General features: G+C 41.1%; 1 protein-coding gene across 11 annotated transcripts in view; it reads left to right on the top strand.

Moving 5' to 3' along the window:
• The window catches only part of NRXN3 (neurexin 3), a 1,618,670-nt gene that overhangs the window by 700,919 nt on the left and 894,809 nt on the right, over positions 1 to 22,942 (top strand). For all 11 annotated transcript variants that reach the window (XM_068558635.1, XM_068558546.1, XM_068558806.1 and 8 more), the window contains one exon: positions 19,354 to 19,473. In XM_068558635.1, the coding sequence (XP_068414736.1) occupies positions 19,354 to 19,473 (120 nt within the window). The remainder of the gene's footprint in view (positions 1 to 19,353; positions 19,474 to 22,942) is intronic.

The raw sequence follows: 22,942 nt of genomic DNA, 5'->3' as shown, positions 1-22,942 counted from the left end.
CCAGGCATTAGGCAGATGAAGGAATATTTTTTGACATAGTCTTTGCAGCTTTATATGTTCTTATTGTCAAGTGATGTAGAAACCAATATAAGAGGAGTTCAGTGAATAGGTTAAAAATCCTGGGTACCTTCTATGTGTTAATCAGAATTCTTGGAGATGCTGGCTTGTACAAATATGAGCTACCAACTCACCCTGTAGGGACTCAAAATCTAGGTGTGGGGCTGGAAAGATAGCCCACAAGCAGCTCCGGAGTTTGCAATATGCAGCATAAAATGTTTGTGATTTGAATGATCTGTCCCTCCCTTGTGATCTGCAGATGGCCAAAGCATTTCTCTATTATAGCAGGTTTTACTTGTGCTGAAATGTTAGGGTTACTTTTCTGTCTTTACCACTAGACTGTGTGTTACCTGGGAGCAGGAACTGTATCTTCCTTTTTGACTTCCTAGCACTTAAAACAGAGTGTAGTTCATAGTTCAAAGTCAATAAATATCTGAATGAAGGAATGCATGAAAGAATAAATGGTGGACTCTTCCTTTATAGTTGTTGTTGCAGTTTATAAGGTAGGTACAAATATAATCCAAGCTAAAGAAAGCAATTCAGCAATTCCCTATAAATTTGCTATAATGAAATATACCAAAAAGCCTGAACAGATTTCCTTATTTAACTCTGTGTCTAATGGACCTTCACTCATTTGACAAATATTTTTTGAGCTTCTACTTTATGGCAGGCAATGTGTTAAACGTTAGGGATTGTCTTCTACTGTTTTAAAACAGTGTTGATATGGAAACGTATTTGTTGAAACAAACTGAAGCCTGTAGGATATGGTCATGTGGTCTTTTTATGCTCTCAAAGGAAGAGTCATTTGTACTTGAACTTACTTTAAATCAAGTGTTATAAATCTTGTAAATCAAGTGTTATCTGAGAATAGAACACAGGAGGGCACCAGAGAACAAGAAACAAAACAAAGCAAACCACTGAACTGCTGGCTTTGAATAGGGACTTTGCTAAATTTATTGTCACTCTGCAGTCTATTTCTAGCTCAGGCAGATGCCTGTGCATGACGGGAAGGGGACACATGTGAAGAGATCCTAGAAAGTGTCCTTGCACACATGATGCTCTAAAGCATTTTAAGGTCCCCCGTTGGCCCAGCAGAGCGCTATTTCTGGAGAGGAAGCTCTGGGGCAGATTCACAAACCATGGCAGCTCCAACGCTTCTAGGGATGCCTTCACTCCAGGCCCCTCAATCCACAGTAGGTTATCCTGGTGGTGGAGATCCAAGGGTGCTGGTTTAAGAAGAGAAAGACAGTGGGATTAAACATTGACTCACTTTCATGTACTTCCCTGTGCCTAAGCAGATGTCTCCCAGGTACCTGGGAAAGGTAAGTCAGTCACTGTAGTTTTGAGACAACAGTGCTTTATCAATTTCTGGCTTGGCGTCTCTGATAAGAATTTGAAAAACACCAGCCATGGCTCCCATGACATCATTAGGCACAACTCATGATGTCACTGGGAGGTTTTGGCAGTTTGTAGGTGACAGCGATCAATGAAAACTAGTTCTTCAGACTCAAAGGGCTGTGGATATATGTATATGAGCATGTAAGCCCTCACCTTCTCCATCTGGCTCTGGAATACTAGGCTCACATTTCTGATTACTTCCTAGTCATTCCCACACGTATGTCCCACAAACTCTGGACGTACAAAATAGAGCTGATCAGTGTTTCTTCCAAACCCAGATCTATCTTTCTTTGTTTCATCTAAAATAAGTGGCAAGACCAAGTTAAGCAGGCTGGAAACATGGAAGAAATCCTTAATTTGCCCCTCCCAGCCCCCAACTCTGTCACCCAGCTGATCACCTAGCTCTCTCTTCTATTCACACCCTTTACTTATTTCTTTCTGCTATAGAGTATTTTAAATTCAGGATTATTTACCTCTTTCCTAAATTCAGTGGTCTCTCTGTAGTCTGTCTGTTCTGGTCTTCATCTAATCCATTCCACTCTCTTCTTAATATTATTATTCAATTCCCCAAAGGTTCTCAGTTGTTTACAGAATAATGTCCAGTTCCTTAGCATTATACATCATCTGTTGTCTTTCCTACCTTAACTCTCACTTCGTAACTCACATTCACTCTGCTCCCCAATGCACACAAACACAAATGCCCTCCCTACTTTGTCTGGCCTCCAGCAGTCAGTCATATTTTACCTCCAGTGACCTCTGCTGGATGGGGTACAGCATAGAAATATAAGCACATGGGCTCTAGAACTAGAGCAGCTGCTGACAAACTACAAGCTGCAAGCCAAATATGCCCCACCACCTCTTTTCACAGAAGGTAAGCTTTTATTAGAACAAAGGAATGGACTGTGCTCGCAATAAAAGATGCCAGACACAAAAGAATATTGTACGGTTCCATTTATGTAAATCTAGAAAATGCAAACAAATCTATAGTGACAATGTAGATCTTTGGTTGCCTAGAGAGGGGCCTGAGGAAAGGATAACAAGCTGGTACAAGGAAACTTTTGGGGGTGGTGGATATGGTCCCTATCTTGATTGTGGTAATGATTTCATAGGTCTATTCATATGTCAAAACTTATCAAATTGATCACCTTAAATATGTGTGGTTTATTATATGTCAATTATACGTCACTCTAAAGGAAAACATTACTGGTAACATTCCCATCAGGCGTTTCCGTAGTCTCAGCCTCGGTTACCCTGAAGAGTTACTTGTGTCTTGATAGAGAAGCCACTGAAGTGATTTCCCAGAGTCCTGGGCTTACGCTCTGTTACTAGTTCTAAGAATTTGGGCATGTCACTTAACCTTTTTGTGCCTTTGAACCCTCGTCAAAGATAAAATAGGACTGGACTTGATCATCTTCAAGTCAGCTTCTGAATTTCTAGAGTTCTCTCATCTCGATTTTACAGATTCATTCCACAGATATTTTGGCGGTACCTATACTTACTCAAGTAGTATGTTAATGGTGTGTACCTACCCTTCCTTTGTTGTAGGTGATGCCTTGGCTGTTAAACCTGCTTCTTTCCTATGTATTTCATTCCTCTTTGAAACTGCAGGGACTCATCTGGTACAATATTCCTTTACAGTAGCAGAGAAATTGGGCTTCTCAGTTTCCTTGTTTGGGTAAATTACCCATCTGAATTGCACATCATATCATTTAGCCTTGCAAATTCATCTTCTCCTTTTCACAATTGAACAACAATTGGATGTTTTTAGTTAGGTTGAAAAACCATAATTTTAAAAAAGAAATGCAAGAAAAAATGAGAAATAGAAGGATGTTCTATGAGACTATGACAGACTTTAGAATGGAAGATATCGCTGGGAAATTTTCCATCTCTGAGGCACGTGTAAATGACACTGGCTTCACACGGTGGCCTTGAAGTTGAGTTCACTGTGAGAGGAATTTGTAAGCTTCTTAAGTCATCCCAAAGCTCATGGCTGAACAGTGTTCCCCAGAGAGGAGAATTTGCTGGAGTTTCTCAAAGCCTAAGTGCTTAAATCTAAATGACCCAATGCTAGTCTTGGTTATCTCTAGAAAAGTTTCCTTAGCAACGTAACATCAGTGTTAGGATGCTTAAAGGAATACATTTTTAGCATTGGGATAGACCAGAGACTGAAGAAATAAGAGTACGACAGTCACATTCAGACAAGCTGGACACATTCGTTGTGCTATCTTGTATGTCTTTCACCATAGCCCCTTGATGAAAACGATTGTTCGTACCCGTTTCCAACTCTAAGACATTGAGGCTCAGACATTTAGATGTGTGTCCAAGGCCACACAGCTAGTACTTACGGAGCAGGAATTTGGGAAGCCAAGTCTGGCTAGCTTGAAATACAACGTTCTTTGTCATGCCCTCGGGCTCACTACTCATTGTGAGGCATTTGAATTATCGTTTGGCCATTTCCTTCACCTGGTGTTTTTAGTGTGCTGGTTTCAGTTTCTTCAGGGTATCTTGCCGGCCTGCAGGAGAGATTATGGAACTGTGTTGTAATAGTGGTGGGCCGTTAACTCTGCAAGCTCTCCTGACACCATCAGTGTACCAGGAAGGGTGCATAACCTTGGGTGGATGTGGAGGACTCTCAGCCTTTATTTGACATTAGTTATTTTTTCTTCTTTTTCTTCTTCTAAGTGGTTTTTGCATGGACTTTGTGGTGTTTTAGGAGTGGAGTTTATTTTGGTTTAATAGTAAAGAATTGGGGTCTTCCGGACATTTTCCCCTGTGTGGGACTAGAGCTTCTAGTTCTCATCTAACCCTTGCTTTGTGAAATCTGAGTTGCGTTTCATTGGCTGGCAAAGGGGTTCAGGAATTGGTCTCTACCTCCAGCCTTACCCCTCTTCCAGGCTTCACACTTGAAGGGCCAGAGTGATTTTTCTAAAACTGTGATCTGATCATATCAATCCCTGTGGCATGTGGGAAATCATCGTCATACTCCAAGTATACTCAGGCAGGCTGCCCTAAGGGTCATGGCACAGAAATGCTCATAGACCAGATTAAGATGTGTAATTACATGGTTCATTAAATCACTTAAAGTGCACAGCAAAGAGCAAGGGGAAAGAGATCAGGCAGATGATCACACTTAGGATAATAAGCAGGACGGTAAGACTACTCTACCTGGATCCTTGGTCACACAGTGTTCATGTAGTTTGTTCCCTCTCTGCCATATCAGCCTTTCCTGCTGATGGGTGGTTACAAGGACCAGAGTTGAGCTTAAGATAGGGATTACAGCAGCTGGAAGGCATCTGGGGTCATCACACGCTTGCCCTACTGGAGACACAAGAGCAAATAGATCTGGCCACAGCTGTAGCTCACCAGTTAGCCTGATGACCACATATATGTTTTATCTATGTGTCTCAAGCGGAGAAAAAATGGGGCCATAGTGAATGTCACTAATGAGTCGACCGATTTAGGGATGACAGCTGTCAATCAGACAAGGTCTGAGCTTTATAAATATATATGGTTTACTAGGTACTTCCATCCCTTTCTATGGGCAAGTACCTCTCTGTTTGGTCCATCCATTTTATCTTTGTTTAAAATACGTATGCTCTCTTTATTTTCTCTATGTTTAACAGGTGTCAGAGGTTACCATTTGCTCTCTATACTAAATACATTCTATAAGTTTTATTAGCCCTTTGCTTTTATTGTAATCTATAGTAAAACTGAATAATCCTAAATAATACAGCAGACACACATTGCAGCCTATTTAAGATATTTTAAGAGCTCTTTTTGGTCTAGAAAATAAAATAAAAAATCTTATTTTATTTCATATGTTACTGCATAAAGGTCCTTACAGTCTAGCACTCTTTAGACTCATCTCCTACCTCTCATTAAAAGTGCCCTCCACTTCCCTACCACATAGAACCCCACATATTCCCTGAACTTGCCAGCCTCTTGCAAGTCTGCCTGTGTACAGAATGTTCTTCCGTCTCTGGTCTACCTGGAGCACTAGCTCCTGTCCATCCTTTATGCAGCGTAAGCATTGCTTTCTCTAGGAAGTCTTACTTGAACACAGCTGTCTTCTTAACTCCAAACCCAGAGCAAAAGGCAAACACGTGTACACGCACATACAGAAATACCTCCTCCCTCTCACTATGCTCCTAAAGTAGAGTGTAAGAAGCGCATGCTACTATGAGAGCACTGAAAACACTGTATTACATGTTTTACACTACTCTGTCCTCCATGAGACTCTGAGTAGCTTTTATTCAGGGATTTTTAATATATTTCTCCTTCTATCCTCAGCCACTAGCCAAAGCCCTGCATGTTATAAATGAGTGGTATTTGCCGAGTTATTGAGTTAGTGAATATTTAATAAGAAAGAAATGAATGTTACTGTGCAGCCATTGGGGGGATATTTGTTCTTGAAGTGAGGAGGATTTTTACACTTGTCATTTTAAAATTCAGTCCTTATGGGACTTTCTTTCCCTTCATTTCTTCCTTTGAATGTTTTATCCAAAGTTCTATTTACTCCTATTACTTGATTTTTTTTTAAATTTTATTTTTATTTATTTTTATTTTTGGCTGTGTTGGGTCTTCGTTTCTGTGCAAGGACTTTCTCTAGTTGCGGTGAGCGGGGGCCGCTCTTCATCGCGGTGCGCGGGCCTCTCACTATCATGGCCTCTCTTGTTGCGGAGCACAGGCTCCAGACGCGCAGGCTCAGTAGTTGTGGCTCACGGGCCTAGTTGCTCCGTGGCATGTGGGATCTTCCCAGACCAGGGCTCGAACCCGTGTCCCCTGCATTAGCAGGCAGATTCTCAACCACTGTGCCACCAGGGAAACCCCTATTACTTGATTTTTAAAAATCACTTAAATATGTTTTAATAGATGAATAATAACAACAAGTAGCACTAATCTATTGGACACCTACTGTGTGCGAAACTGTATATTAGAACTTGTCTTTCCACTGGTCTCAAGGAAACTGGATCAAATCACAACATTGTATGAATCGTAGCTAGGATTATGAGGCGGTTGGAGTGTAAGTTACTTCAAACAGGATAATTAGATGTAATAGCACATAACCACTTTTTCCCCTATTTCCATGTTAGAGCATGTTGATTGATTCGCTATTTGAATTTCAGTGTCCATAAGCTGCATTTATATACATTCACATAAGTGCATGTTGGGTAATGACCACATCTCAGCCTTGGATGAGAACTTTAAAAAGGTTAGCACAGTCTCTGGCCACATGGAGTTTGCAGCCAACATTGACCTCAAAATCATTGGGAAATAGAAAGGTTATTGAGACCAGAGTGACCCACCTCAAATCCAACTGGGGGGGGGGGGTGGGACACTTGAGTTCCCACAAATATTAACGCATGTCCTAGTCAATGTAAATTCATTGAATAATCAAATACCCCAATATGCAAATGAGAGGTAAGTGGGATATAGAAAATAGTGTGCTTGGTCCATACTAGGTAGCCTGTAAACAGCAAGTGTTTTTAGTTCTTCTTCCTCCTTGTTTCTTCTTCAACCAATAATGGAGAGGGAGGAAGGGAGGAGGGGGAGAGGGAGAAGGAGAGGGGGAAGGAGAGGAAGAGGGAGAAAGAGAAGAAACTTTCATGAAAACCATCGCTTTGCTTGCAGATGTCATGTTCCAAGTTGATTTTGTGATGTGACGGCGTTGCGTTAACCATGTCTCCCATCATATGATACTGTTCAAATTTCAGTTTGCTGTGGGCTTCTACTTCAGGCCTTGAATGTGGGTTTCATAATCACATACATGGTAGGGAGAAAGCTATTTACGCCATCGCTATGATTGGTAATGTTCCCTTAGCATGTAGTAGGCACTAGTCACTATGAAATGTTTTACACATAATACCTTGATTCATCCTCACAAAACCTTGTGAGGTAGTTACTATTCTTTACTATACAGATAAAAAAAAAATAGAGTTATAGTGAGTTTAAGGAATTTGGTGGGGAGGCCTTTGGTATGGCAGTGTTTTAGTTAGGTTCTGAGAGTGCATAGGGTTAAGCTGATGAAATAACCAGGTGTAAGGTGGTGCAATTGGTGTGTTATATTTGCTGTGAGAAGTGAGGTTATAACAACTTATGCTGGGGCCAGATCCCCAAGGACTCTGTATGCCTTCACTGTACCTAGACATTTAGTGGCCTTTGGGGATTTTCAGTAGGAACTGTCATGAAGAAATTTCTGTTGAAGGATAGTAGTTCTGACCAGAGTGTGAAAGGTTGATAGATAGGTATTGCTAAAGTTGCGCTCTCAGTCTCCTTAAAGTGGGAACAGAGGGAGGCTAGAACCCATGCAGCAGGGGTGGGTGCTAATGGAGAGAATAGACTCAGGCAGTACCTGGGAGATAGAACTGCCTGGCTTGGCTGTGGTTTGGGTGCAGAAGGTGAGGTAAAGGAGAGTCCAGGATGACTGCCAGCTTAATGGCCTGCAGAGCTGGGTGGTGATGTCCTTAAGAGGTCATTCCTCTTTACCAGAGGAAAGAAAGGGTTGGGAAAATAAGGTATGTCTAGGAGATAACCTGGAAAAAAAATGAAATAGGAAAACAGAATTGAGGAGAGAAATAAAGATTGGCAAAAGACAAATAAAATGTCTGGAGTCCCGGAATCTGAATTCTTAACATTATCCACAGATGCTTCTTACCACATTTAAAATGTGAGATCCACTGGCCTAAATTACTTCCTAACAGCGCTGGAAAATCTGAAAGTTAAAATGACAGGACCGTTCCATGCATTTAAATGGCATCCCCCTGGGTGAGATGTGCCTCTTGTCATCCTATATAGATCACAAACAGAGGAGTATATTTTATTAAAGTGGAAAAACCCAGATAATTTCCAAAATACATGCTTCTAAACATTTTTGTGTGTTTCTGGCAGCATTTTAGACATAAAAAATCTTAAGAGTTTTATTTCTCCAGTAGAGAGATTTGCCTCTGAGCAATTTGACAAACATTGAGATTTCTCTTAATCTGTTTCTTTCCCCTGTCATTTTCTCTGTATGTTTCTCTCTTGTCCCATTTTATTTTGCCTTCTTTTTCCTCTCTGCCTTTCTTTGTCTTCTATCCATCCAGAAATTAAAGGTGTTTCCATTGTATACATTGATTTAATAGTTTTGTATGTTTTTCCTCGAGGGCATGTGTGGAATATTTCACTGTGAGGATTCATCCTTAGCCATCCTTAGTTCATCCCTTGGCTAATAGAGGCTGTAGAGTGTAGTCGTTAAGGGCAAAATGGAACCAGGCTGCCATATTCAAATCCCGGCAATGATTACTTATGTGGCCCTGGAGAACTGACTGAAATTTTTTCTGCCTTGGTTTCCTCAAGTTCAAGCGTGGATATTGATAGATCAGCTCTGCTCAGTTATACTTCAGTCAAAAACACCTCCCTGCATCATCCTGGTTCTGTCCATCGTGGTTCTGCTACAGCTCAGCTTCACGTCCTCTTCATTTCTGGACCCTGGCTGAAGAAGCAGCCCTAATGTGTCACATCTTGGATTTGTGGCAAAGGGAAAAGAGAGCTTATGATGTGATGTGATGGCTCATACACCTTCTAAGCGGCCCAAGACACTTCTCCTCATGTTTCTTTGGTTATAAAGCAAGCCACACAAAATGTCTGACTTAATGGGACAGGAAATATAATCCTCCAGAGAGGATGGACCTATTTAGGAAAAGGCTGATAGGAAGGGGCAGCAAATATTGTCAACAATACAATCAACCACGACAACCTTATGTGATTAATGTATTAATTAATTAGCGAAACACTTAGACTGGTGTCCAGTGACCAGTGTCTAGTAAGTAAAATATACGTATTAGCTATTATTAACAGAGTCTAATACAAGTATAAGAAGAAAAAGAAATTTATTCATTCACTCTTCAACTTTGAGAATCCACTGTGCATGCCAAAGATAGTACTATTTAGAGTTGAGACTATAGAAATGAAGGTCTTGGTCTCTGGCTTATACGATCTGTATGGTCCTGCATGAACAAATATGAAGAGAAAAGGGTAGTTAATGACTCAGATTTCTTGATAGACTAAGCACCCGACCACCAGGGTACCCAGGGCAAACCTCTGTACCCATTCCTCCCACACAGTTGGTTTTTATTTGTTCAACTGTTCCAGTAGGCTCTGAACTCCTTGGTTACAGTGAGTGTGTCTTTTTCATCTTTGCACCCACAGAAACTTCCACAATGCTTTATAGCACTTAGTGAACCTCTCAGTTAAACTTACCATCCTTTATACAGCCTGGAAGTGGGGTGGTGATTTCACCGTCTTCAATAGTAACAATTTCCTTTTGTTTGATGCCCCCAGTTGAGTCAGGAATTCAGGGTGTATGGATAAAGCACTCAGCAGTCTGAAGTTCATGTCCATACCATACCCAAAGCATCGCACCAAGGTGCAAAGACAGCACAAGGAAATTAGTCATGTTTGCCAGGGTAGCCACTTTGCATGTCTGACCCAAGGCCGCACTTGCTGCATGAGCAGTCCGTTGCATTTACATTACTTAAGGGGAGACAAATACATCTGAATTAAAATACTAGATCTATTTTTGTTAATGCTCTGGTTTTAATTTTTTTTCCTCTATGTGCTTGTCTTGCAAGTTTTATTTTGGTGAGTACCATAAAGAGACGATATTTCTAGTGAGATGGGGAGCTGTAATTTCTCATGTTTTCAAACCTACATACACATTATTTTAGGGGGGAAAAGGATCATCATCTTAGTGAACTAGGACCAGAATAGAGTGATCTTTCTGCTAATCCAACCTCCTGGATTCCCCAGTTGCACAAACCAGATGTTAAAAGGATAAGAGGGTCCACCCAGGTGATAGGACCATTCTGTGTGGCAGTTGCCCGTGTCCACAGTGGGTGATCAGCTAATGTCATCAATCTCATAAGCCAGTAGACCTTGTAATTATCCTCCCAAGGAGATAGGCTGGAAATATCATTCCTTTCCTATTCTTACCTTAGATTTAGTACTTTCTGTTGTGGGAAGGAGGTGCTGCAGACAGGGGATTGATAACGGAAATGCCATTTCACAGAACTCTTTGTTTGGGGGATACTTTTTAAAACCCAGTGACTATATCTTTATATTTAAAATAAAGTCCACCACCTGGGATGTGGTAATTATTAAAAACATAGAGCCTGAAGGGACTGTGGGTATGGAGACCATATCTCTTAACTTTTATTTTGAACAGACCTAAGCTAATTAAGAATGATGGTGATCTCACCTTCTCAAAAGCCCTCCATGGTCCTTATGGGTCCTCATGGGTCCTCATAGCAGAGAGCCCGGTGATTGTCCTCGGAGACCTATGCCACTTTCTCACAACCTCAAGCATTTGGTCACTATTTGCTAATTTACAACCATAGCCCCGAAGTCTGCCCTCAGTGCTGATAGCAGACCACTGTCCCCTGTCTTCCCTGGACTTCATAGACTTCAGGCAGCTAGAGGTTAATGGAAAGAGCTCTATCCGTGGAGTCAGGAAGCCTGGATTCTTGATTTAATAACGTCATAATATAATAGCCTTGTGACCTTGGGAAAGTCACCTAACCTCTCTGGATCTCATCATATAAGTGGTATCACCCACCTCACAGTGTGGTTGTACCATCTTAAGTTACCAGGGAGGAAGGGGTCAACAGGAAGGGACCAAGTGCTACGTGTTTCATCGTAGTCTGCATTCCCTTGGGAGCAGAGTCTGAGACAAGGACTTGGGTCGGGTGGTTTATTTGGGAGGGATCCCAAAAGTAGGAATGAAGGCGCAGAGATAGCGAGCATGAAGGAAGAAACACCAATGCAAGCGTCCATGGTCAAGGATTTTGCCGTGAGCCACATGGAAGTGGGGCAGATGGAGGGTGTGGTGATGAGCACCTCCAAGAGCTGTCTGCCCGAGAGACAGGCGACTGGGACATTTATCCTTGAGCTCCATCCCCCCTGTTTGTCAGCCCCACTACCCCACTTTGCTGCTCTTGTGTGCAGAGAAGGAAGGCTTCAGAGAAGCCTGAGAAGACCTGAGAGCTGGCCCTGCCTGAGGCGGGGACTGTCAGACTGTGTGTGAGACGGTGTGTAGCAGTAACCGCCCGCTGCCTCTGTGGCTGAGATCTGAGGTTGGCTCGGGACGCGATGTGGGACACCGAAAGCGTCGCTTGCTGGTGCACCAAAATATGATGGCATATTTACTCTTCACTTACATTTCCAGTATAAACTTTTAACTTCTTTTGGTTTTATTATTAGGTCCTATATGCTAGGACTAGATCCTAGTCTTGGAAATTGGAAAAACAAAGTGAACTCAGGTCCTACTTGTCATTAAACCCCCAAATTAGATTTCCTGTTTCATATTAGGCAGTGTTCTAATTTTCTCCATGTCCTTTACCTGGGCTCACCTCAATCCTCCTCAAATAGGAGGTCGTCTCGTCTCGACTGAGACGACCCGGGAGTGTAACCTTGATGGAGCTGTGAGAACAAATGAGGCTCAGTGGAGAGATTTTGCAGACGGACTGACTGGGGGTTGAGTCCTATAGCTGTGTGATCTTGACCTTGTGGTGCTGTGCCCTGCCTCTTTATTGTAAAGTTGGGTAAACTGTATCAGCCTCATATTATGAACCTAAATAAGATCATGTATGAATGTACTTGGTACCTCCTTCATCCCCATGTGAGTTTCCCAGAAGGATGCATTGTCTTCTGGCTGGGGAAAAAAAAACAACACATATATATATATATATATATAAAAGGAAAGGTAGTGTCTTTATTTATATCTGCTGCCTGGTGTCTTTTAGCTTCAGATTTGTCTAATTCACTAATTCACAAAATGCAATGTTCAGGTCTCTTATGCTCCTTTCCCTTCCTTCTCTTCCTCTACCTTCAACAAATTTACTCTGTTATTTATTAGTTCATCCAATTTTACGTATTCACTTCTTAATTCAACTAAATGTATTTATTTCTGTACTGAATATCTTCCTGAAATTGGTCCAATTCATTATATTGCTAAAATACTATTTGTAACGCTCTTCAGCTCCCCTTCCATTTCTTCTCCCTCCCTCAACCTGTCTACTAATTTGTTATTTAATTCATTCAATTCTGTTTATTCACTCAGTAGTTGTTTTTTTTTTTTTTTTTCTAGTATGTCGAACACCTCCTTGGTGTAAGATACTCTGCTTAGTTGTTGGGGATTACAAAGGTAGCATGTTTTTTCTTAAAGGAAGGAAGGGAGAAAGGAAAGGAGAAAAGAAGGAGGGGAAGAAGAGGGGAGAGAGGGAGACAGACAGAGAGACAGAGTCAGAGAAGGAAAGATAACAGTAACCCAGCAACCTTGTGTCAAGGTTGCAAGCAGTGAACTCTGATTCACACTTCTCATCAGTAGGAAGCTGGCAGGAGACGATAACAAGTGTGACTGATGCTAGGTAGGAAAGACACAAACAACAGAAGTAAGCTCCCCTGGCTAATAAGATCAATCATGTCTTGCTTTTTCTGGAATCTTTCTCATCTCAGTTGAAGGTGCCTCCGTCACCCAGGTTCCCAGACCAAATCTGGGAGTCATCACTGATTCTTCTCTTTCTCTCTCCCACTTCCAATCCACCTCCCAAACCAATCTCCAAGTACTGTTGACGCCACCTCTAAAATACATCCCAAACCTCACCACTTCTGTTTCTACTGCTGCCTCCCTAGTCCAGGTCACTTTCATTTCCTGCCTTTAACAGCTCTTTAGTACATCTCCTTGTCTCCATTGTTTGTCTCTTCTGGGCCAGTGCATCCATAGTATCCAGAGTGAGTTTTAAAACTTAAATTTGGTCCTATGATCCCCTTGCTGAGAACTTCCCAGTGGCTTCCTGCTGCATTTAGAGCAGCATTCAGATTCTAGGGCCTCTTGTGATCTGGCTTCTGTCTACGCTGCCATCTTCTCTCCTGTCACAGCCTCTCTGCAGACATAAGGGACTTCTTTTCGCTCCTCCAACATGCCAGCCTCGTTCTGGTCTTCTGTTCTGGCTGTTCCTGTTGCCTCAGATGTTTGCATGCTTGGCTCCTTCTCAAATGTACCATCTCACTTAATAGCTCTCCATCCAACCTGGTACAGGGCCAGAATAGAGATGTCACCTCAGAGAGGCCTTTCTGGAACATTCTGTGACATACCCAATCCTCTATTCCCACTTCCCACCCCAATTACTTCTCATCATATTACCTTGTTGTATTTTCTTCATAGAACCCAACCTATCTGAAATTATCTCATGTTCTTCAATTTGTATTTTATCCTTCATTGCCCCCCACCCCAAACTAGCCTGTGAGCTCTGTAAAGGATGAGCACCTGGTCTGTCTTGTTCACCTCTTCATCCTTCACACCTAGAATGGTGCCTGCACCCAAGCCGATGCTCCTTTACCATTTGTTAAATATGTGAGTAAACTCTGTGATATGTGGTTGGTGTTAGTAACAGGACTCTGTCAGCACCTGGAAAAGCAGAGTAGAGAATGAGCCACAGGGAAAGGGATGGCAGCCCAGAGACATACATGTTGCATGTGGCAGGCCTGGTGGGGCATGGACCTATTCAAGCCCAATACATATCGCTGGTGTCTTCAGTGGGTTTTAACTAGAAGCAGGCCTCCAGGAGGGTGTATGGGCTCAAGCTGAACGATTTGCTCACTTGTCTTTCTCACATACTTCACTGGGAGACTTCTTAATACAACGCTTCCAGAAAGCCTCCTCTGCTTTTTGTATCTATTGTAGGAAATATGACAGCTCTTCCTGAGTCCTGAAGAGTCCAGTAAAAAATGAAATGATCTATTTGAAATATTTCACCAAACTGGCTCTATAAGTAAATATGATTTAATTTTTTTCAAAGAAAATGAGTGCTTTTGACAAAAATAAGTTTGATCAAAACAAAACACTTCTCACTCTCTGTTGGGTTGTCAGCCCAAAGAAAACAAGCAGAACATGAAATTTTGGGGGACAAATAAAATGCTTTTTTCCTACTTCCCTGTCACCCTCCTTATTCTTTAGTCCCATTCTTTTCCTCCTTACCCCTGCTTTACTTGCTGAATCTATTCTCTCTGGAGAGGAAGACTCATAAAATATACGGTGCTATATAGGCTTAGTAAATAAAATGTTTGTCACAGCTCAGCTAGCCCGACCTAAGGTGCTGGTGGAAATAAGGTAAGTTTTCTCTTTTTAAATATTTTTGGTGTTCTTTAAACCTAACACAGTCCATCACTTTGTGTATTTATTTGCCATGTCATTTAGATGTATAATCACATGCATTTCACTATACCTTTCTAAAGGAGTGAATTTCATCTTTTTTAATTCATTGTAGGAATTTTGATTCATGTGAAACATAGTTCCAAGAGAAATCAAGATATTGTCCCTTTTCCCTTCCTGCACAAATAGGGAGATGTTCAGTGATTATGGTGCAGGTGTTACCTCCTTAGTCCCTCCTACCCCTCCCGCCAAAGTTTCTAAGTGGTACCCACCCACTTTTAGAAACAGCACTTTGTGGAACATGGAAGGAATTTCTACTCCCTGCATATGAGCAAAACCATCTGGTTTAGTTGGTTTGGGCAGGTCTTAGAAATATATTGACAGATCATTGAAATACGAGATATTTGTGTATCTTGTAGTTTTGCTGGTTATATTGCTCCTGGGGGGAATAACAAATGCATGTATTGTGAACAGTCTGTTTAAGAAGAAACACACAACTAAATGGGTTCAAAATAATTAAAATCCAAAGTCCACCTTGTGAAGGTGGGTGCCTTTAGTAATGCTCAAATGTAGATCTTTCCCACATACTTCTATTCCCTATCTGCCAAAAGAGGGGACATTCTGCTCATATCTGAGTGTCATCTTCCTCCAAGCAATCAGCAATGATTTCTCTCTCAAAGGGTACTTTTCTCCTAATTTTTTCATTTTGATTTTATTCTTAGCTCCAGCTTCCATGGGGTTACTGTAGGATAGGTCAAGAAAACAGTCTAGTTTGTGTCCTTCATCCATGATTCTCATTCTCTATCCCCTGTTCATCAGAGGATCTTCTGTGAGACCAGCCTTAACTAAAAAAGATGATACTACATGAGTCTGCAGTGAGGCTGTATTGAATGGGCATTTGTGTGGTGTTACCCGGAGGATTCATTGAAGGATCTCTGTTCTACAATAACAAATGATTCAATGCTCCACTGCTACAGACTGCTGCATCCCAGAAATCTTCATCTGCAATTTTGCCTCTTTACTCCAGTCATGGGTGTCATTACCTGGGAAATTCAACTACAGGGTGTCAGACAACTTACTAGTTTTCTGTATTTAGATCAAACATTAATGATCTAAGCAGCCTAAAGGGAATCAAAGGATTGTTTTGTGATCAATCTTTATTACTTAAACTATAAAAGAAGGAAACATGCATCTAATACATGCATCCAATATGTACCCAATTGCAGATCATACTTCTCCTAGCTACTAAAAAGAAAAAGGACAGTGCTGGATAATTGATAGCTTTGATAATATTTTTTGAAGTTCTCACCAGTTCCATTTTAAATCTCAACTTACAAAATGATTTCCTCCTTCTTATCTGGACCATCCTTTACTTAACAGCAAAGAACTCTTCACATTCATTGTTTTACTGATGCTTCATGCTTGAATCTTCCAGAGAAGTTGTTCCAAACTGAATCCTCTTATTCCTAAAACCTATCCATCTGTATGTTTCAACTTTCAGCCTGTGTCTGCATCTTGCATCACTTATCAATCCATTTTTATACTTAGGCTACAGATTAGATTTGCCCTTCCCCTCTATTTGTGAACATTTCCAGCTGAGTTTAAACCTCATTTTCCTTCTGGTAGGACAAATTGACCTTTTTGCTTGATTAAAGATAAATGCCATTGACTCTCCACTTTTGGAGGCTGAGAGTTTTCCAGAAGCTCATTGAGATTTCTCTATTTATCGCTAGAAAATAAATATCAAACAATACTCATTTCCCTGCCATTTTATGGAGATGAGTATGAATCTTTTTTTCTACTCTTAGAGTAATGAGGATTAGTGGGGTGGGAGGTAAAGTGTAATCAAGCAGCAGGGTATGAGAGGTTTCAGTTATTTTTTTCACATTTTTGGTCACAGGCCATCACGTCCTAAAGTTTTAGGGTCAAATTTTCAATCTGACCATAGTGGACATTTCAAGGAATCCAGAAGTACCTGCAAAATATCAGCAGCATTTAACACACACTGGGCTGAGGCAAAGCTTGTTTTTACATCTCTATGGCTGATATGGCACTAATGCAATGTCCTATAACTGATTGTGTTTGTGTTAGTATTTTTCCCTCTTATCTGTTCCCAATCCTAAAAATTAAGCGATGTGCGAAAATTGTCTAAAGAACAGATGCCACCTGTAAGAGCTCTTTAAATAGCCTATGTTTGTAGCAGTTCTGCCTCCGTAGCCAATATTTTCCACATCTTTCTTTACTTTCTTCTTTCTTATTGAAGCATTTGCATGTAGAATAAAGAGGATAAAAACATAAAGAAACAAAGGCAGATTTGTTTCTTCTGAGAACATCTGTTCTTGCTTCAAAGTACCCACAAGATGTGGGTCCATTTTCTCCCAATGCCCACACAGTGTGCTGTTGTTATCACTCATAGACCTAAATTTAATGAGATAAGGAACAGTGCTATCTAATCAGTTGAAATGTAGGGAAAAGCCTGTTACAGTGTATACATTTTCGATAATATGAAAGACAGGAATACTCACAAAGAGAAGCTAAGATTGCATATTACATCTTTTGTTGTAGAATTATTTTTTTCATTGGTCTCATAGCATCATTACTCAGTTCTGGGTATATTTGGTCCATTCTAAGTTTCTTCACTGAATTCTCAGGATTTTTGTAACTATGGATTGCACGTGGGGTATAGGTACATTCTGAAAGATATTAAACACAGATTACCTGCTGAATACATTGTGATTGAAAGAAACCTTTCCACTTTGAGAGCCTGTTTATTTTTCAAGAAAGAAATTTCCCCAAACTTCAGCTACTGTCATAACTCTTATAAGCAGCACTTAATAGAGATACTAATTACCCAGAATTAAAGGATCCAATTTAAAATGACCTAGCTTAAAAGATCTCTACCCAAGTGATACTCTTTTTTCTTTTCTCCCCTAAATGATATATAATATCTTCAGTCTTGGAGGTAGAGGAGTGGGGAGAGTGGTTAAGGAAAGATATATAATAAAAGTTTCAAAATTACTTAGATAGGGCTTCCCTGGTGGCGCAGTGGTTGAGAGTCTGCCTGCCAATGCAGGGGACACGGGTTCGAGCCCTGGTCTGGGAAGATCCCACATGCCGCGGAGTAACTGGGCCCGTGAGCCACAATTACTGAGCCTGCGCATCTGGAGCCTGTGCTCCACAACAAGAGAGGCCGTGATAATGAGAGGCCCGCGCACCGCGATGAAGAGTGCCCCCGCTTGCCACAACTAGAGAAGGCCCTCGCACAGAAACGAAGACCCAACACAGCCATAAATAAATAAATTAAAAAAAAAAAAAAATAAGATTACTAAGAGCTTATAACCAATTAACATTCACTAATGTTGCATGACTCAATAAATCTATATATTTAAAAAAAAAAAAAATTACTTAGATAAAAGTATATTGACCTTATTTGATGGTTTCCAAAGAAGTAAAGACATAGGTAGACATCAGTTATTCAACAAGCACTCATTAAAGCACCCACTATGTACCTGGCCCTGTGCTCCTATATGTTGGAGCCAAGTGTGTAGTCTTCTGAAATATTGCAGATGCATAACATCCATAGAGATGTATTGCCCAGTTACCTGTTTCATCTTTTTTTTTTGCAAGTTATTTCCGGAAGTAAGGCTTTACATATATTGACTGACTAATGTAGGAAGCTTTAAGCAGTGTCTTCCTGCATGGGATCAGCTATCTATGTAGAGAGAGCAAACTTGTTCTGAGTTTTCTGGTTCTATGCAATCTTCTTTGTCCTTTCAACTTACATCTCAGTTCAATGGCGAGTGAAACATAATATTCCACTCCCCCTCATCACTAACTGAAATGTTTCAATGCCTCAGTGTTTGTCTTGCCAACTTCTGCCCCTAAATACCATAATTCCTTGTTGCACCTGATTCTTCCTAGGGTTCACTTGAACATCATCTTGAGCATCTTGATCATGGATCTTTTGAGGCAACTTGGTTTATTCCTTTATTTAGTGGCACGTTTTAATGAATATTCTTTTGACCTAAACAGGTTCAATTTTGGAATTTTGCATTATTTCATTTTTTAAGTCTTTGGATCTTTTTGGAAGACGATGAACAATGAATAGGTCTGGGGCCCATCATATTCCCTTCAGGAGCATTATTTATAATGGGGTTTAAGCCTTGACATTATTATTATGGTAACAGTTACTGTTGTGATTTCTATGGTCACTGAATTCTGGTAAGACCATGGGTTAATGGAAATGTCAAGTTAAAAGCATAGCTCTCTTCTCATCGAATTGGTGGATACTCTCCGAAAGCCAGACTGGTGTATTATGCCTGAGTGACCAAATGAGTCTAAAGGAATGTATGATGAATTTCCTGTACCTTCAAGAAATTCATCTGAAGTCTAAGCCTTTAGGAAACAAAATGACAGCTGACTACTGTTCCCTGTACATGTTTGCTTATTGCCATTGGCATTTTAAATATCTCGCACCTTTAGATAAAGGAGGGCACTTATCTGTTATCGTCCATTATGATTCAGTTGAGATTTTGCACTGGGGACTGCTGTGGAGGACCCTGTCGGATCAGTGAAACTCAGATGGGCTCTGGAGGGATACGATTCCTTGAATGCTACTGGGTCATGTGCACCAGTGTGGCTTTGACAACTCTGATGCCATGAACACTACTTTCAGAATTGATTCTAACTTTGGCACTTACCACTGCCCTTAGGCAAAGGACCAGAGACCCTGTATGCGGGGCAGAAGCTCAATGACAACGAATGGCACACCGTTCGGGTGGTGCGGAGGGGAAAAAGCCTTAAGTTAACCGTGGACGATGATGTGGCTGAGGGTGAGTACAGCTGCAGTGAATTTGTCTCTCTGCTCTCAGACTCCTCTTGGTCGTTCAGTGAGCAAAGTGTTGTTTTTGAAAACCTTGTATTTTGCTAAACAGAAGTCACATGTCTTGTTCTGTGTGACAAGCTCAGGTAAGACTAAGAAGATCTTCCTCTATATTTTCATAATCCCTTTTCATTGATCTGTATTACAGAAGTTATCCACTACTGTGGTTACATATTGATGGGGCTCTCTCCTTAGGCACAGAGTATGTGTCTGGAGAACAGATGTAGAGTTCTACAGATCCTTCTATTATTCAGTTACTCAAAAACTACTTATCAGTCATCCTTCAGAGTGCCAGTTCCTTCCCTTTTGAATGAGTCACTCTCCAGTAGAGGGAGATGGATAAACCAGAAATTCAGAACATTATAGGTACAAGTAAGTACCGAAGTAAGTGCATGATACTTAGTAGGTGCTGAATAATTATTCATTTACTTAATAATTTATTTAATCATTATTAATTGAGTACCTACTCTGTACTAAGCACTGCTGTAGAAGGCACTGGGAATGTGGTGGTGGACAATTAGGCAAGTCCTTGGTCTGGTGGAATTTACATTCTAGGAGGGCAAGGAATAAGTGAGTGAATCCATACAAGCGTAAAGGAACATTCAGACCCTCACACAAGCAGTAAGTATTTCTTGACAGCCTGTTATATTTCAGGAATGTGCTAGGGATTGTAGAAGATAAAAAGGAAGAACAAAATTACCTATTTCCTTCAACAATGAACCAATTTTGTAGATGAGATAGGACTTGGGAATTTGAAAATAAGACAAGGAATATATAATGAGATTCTAATTCGGGTGGGTAAGATTATAATTTTCAATCAGAAGATAATTTTCTCAATTATCAGTTTGGGCTGGAGAAATCTGGAGTGGTTTAGGAAGGTAGATCTTTGGGCAGAATTTGATGGATAATTTAATAAGATCTAGGGCAGAAGAGAGAAGGCATCTTTAAGTGCATCTTACATGCTGCATTCTAAAATTTTTTTTTTAATTATTTATTTTTGGCTGTGTTGGGTCTTCGTTTCTGTGTGAGGGCTTTCTCTAGTTGTGGCAAGCGGGGGCCACTCTTCATCGCGGTGCGTGGGCCTCTCACTATCGCGGCCTCTCTTGTTGCAGAGCACAGGCTGCAGACGCGCAGGCTCAGTAGTTGTGGCTCACGGGCCTAGTTGCTCCGCGGCATGTGGGATCCTCCCAGACCAGGGCTCGACCCGTGTCCCCTGCATTGGCAGGCAGATTCTCAACCACTGCGCCACCAGGGAAGCCCCATTCTAAAATTTTTACTCTCCAATATTTGCGAGCCATGCATATCTGTTATGCAGACTTCTTGTCCGTGTGGGAAGGGAAAACATGGGGCAGGATGGGGTATTAGGCGGAACGCTGTTGGTGTCAGGAGACCTGGACCCTGGTGCTGATTCTCTGCAGGATGTTGGGAAAGTCACTTACCGTTTCTGGACCTGTCAAATGAAGTCAGTGGCCTAAGCCATCTCTACAGTTTCTTCCGTGAATAAGACAGGCTAGAGTCAGCAGCCTTCGGGTTTAACAGTCATTGTCACTAAAATGCTTTATATCTTGAAATTCTATTATTGCTAAGACTATTTTCAGAATAAAGTTTCTGCAATTTTGCGTTCTGTAATTTAATTTTATAATCGTGAGCCTGAGCTTCTGTTCTCCTGGAGTCAGGAATTATAGTGAGCCATGTATGTGTTTGTGCAGGTAGGAGTGTGTGTGTGTGTGGGGGGGTGGGTGTGCGTGAGTCAAGAAGGAGAGTCTGGAAGGAGGAAGAACAGCTCACATATGTCCAGTGCCCAGCTGGCATTAGGTGCTGGGTTAGCCATTGTACACATAGCAACTCCTGTAATCTTCTGGAGCGCACCATTGCCTTGCAGGTTAAGTGTTCTTATTGTCATTTTACGTAAGGGCAACATGAACTTAGAGGGAGTTGTGTGCGTAAGCTCTAAATTCATATCTGTGTGATTTGACCAAATCAAGCTGCTTGTCAGACTTCCCAGTTCATCCTAAGAAAATGATTTGTCTTACACTATAGGTAAAATATAGTGGAATGGATTGGGGTGAGGTGAGGAATACATTTCGGTGGGTACACAACAGTACCCAACCCCTTCCCTCCCAAAGAGAAGACAAACAGAACTACAGTGATTAGCCAACATCCTCCAATTGTACATAGACATAACTTAGTAGTGGGAGATACAGTTGCTGTTCTCTATGCCTGAAGGGAAACTTAGCTTTATGTAATGAAAATAAGCAGAATGATTGTAAGCTTTAGAACCCACAGGCAACCTGAATTAATTCTTCAAGAAATCCCCGTGAGGGAATGCAGAGGGCAGCCTGCAAAGGCAGCAGTGAGACGTCTCACGTCCCTTGGTGCCTCCTCTGGGTTTAGCCCAGTAAAGCCAACAGTGCTATTTGCAGTGTGTTTTGAATAAACAGCCACTAGATGGCGACCTCACCCTGCTCTTCCCAGACAGCAAGTTCCTTTTATTTCCATAGGGAAATTATATACCCTGAAATCTATGGTCATAAAGAACTGCAGGACTGAGGGTACAGTAATGTGTATTGCCTCCCTCAGTCATTATTCTTTTTTAGAAGCTTTACAATAAAGGTAATTATAAGCGTGCTTTCTCTTACCACTAATAATTAAAAGGCAGGATTAAACCATGGATGCCCAAGTCATCCAGTAATTTGATATTTGAAATTAATGAAGCTGTTTCATTTTCTGCCTTACCCCCTACTTTGCTGCTGATGGAAAAAAAGCAGCCATAAGGATAAAGAAACTTGGGAGAAGAAAAGAGCTATTTTGCTTATGAGCCACAACCTTGGATTGCTTCTTACAGTGATAAGGGGTTTGGGAATTTTAATTTTAGCTCACAGAAGTCATAAAATCAGGCAATGAAACTAAAAACCACATAGTCCTCAGGTTATTAAGTAGTGTCTTATTGGCTTATTTAGTAATGCCTTTCATGCTGTTTAAAGTCGCCCGGGAGGTCAGATTTTCAGCTAGTTTGGAGAAATGATGCGAAGAATAGGTCAGACGTATAAGAAATCTAAAGCAAGGAAAGAAATAGTCCTCGGCCTGGAAGTTTTCATTTATTGTAATATAATGTGTTCCTGGAAAAAGTATTAAGTTCAGTTGACAGTTAATAAGGATTGATTGATTGATTGAGCTGGATTTCTATTATTAAGAGTAAATTAAAAGAACACCTCACTGGGGTTACGCTCCTCAGCATTAGGACCTGACACTGCAGGGACCACCTGCGCCACCCAGAACTTCTTGCTGGTGCAGAAATTCACCTCTCTTCTGACTCCTCTGGTCCATGTTGACTTTTCCCTTTCCTTCCCTCATCCTATATAGCATATACAGCACCAAGCTGTAAAAATCATTTTCCAAGAAAAAACTTGTTTCTCACG

The sequence above is a fragment of the Eschrichtius robustus genome, chromosome 1, assembly GCF_028021215.1.
Source record: "Eschrichtius robustus isolate mEscRob2 chromosome 1, mEscRob2.pri, whole genome shotgun sequence".
NCBI lineage: Eukaryota > Metazoa > Chordata > Mammalia > Artiodactyla > Eschrichtiidae > Eschrichtius > Eschrichtius robustus.
Note: the sequence above shows the minus strand (reverse complement) of the source record. Positions and strands in the feature narration are given on the sequence as shown.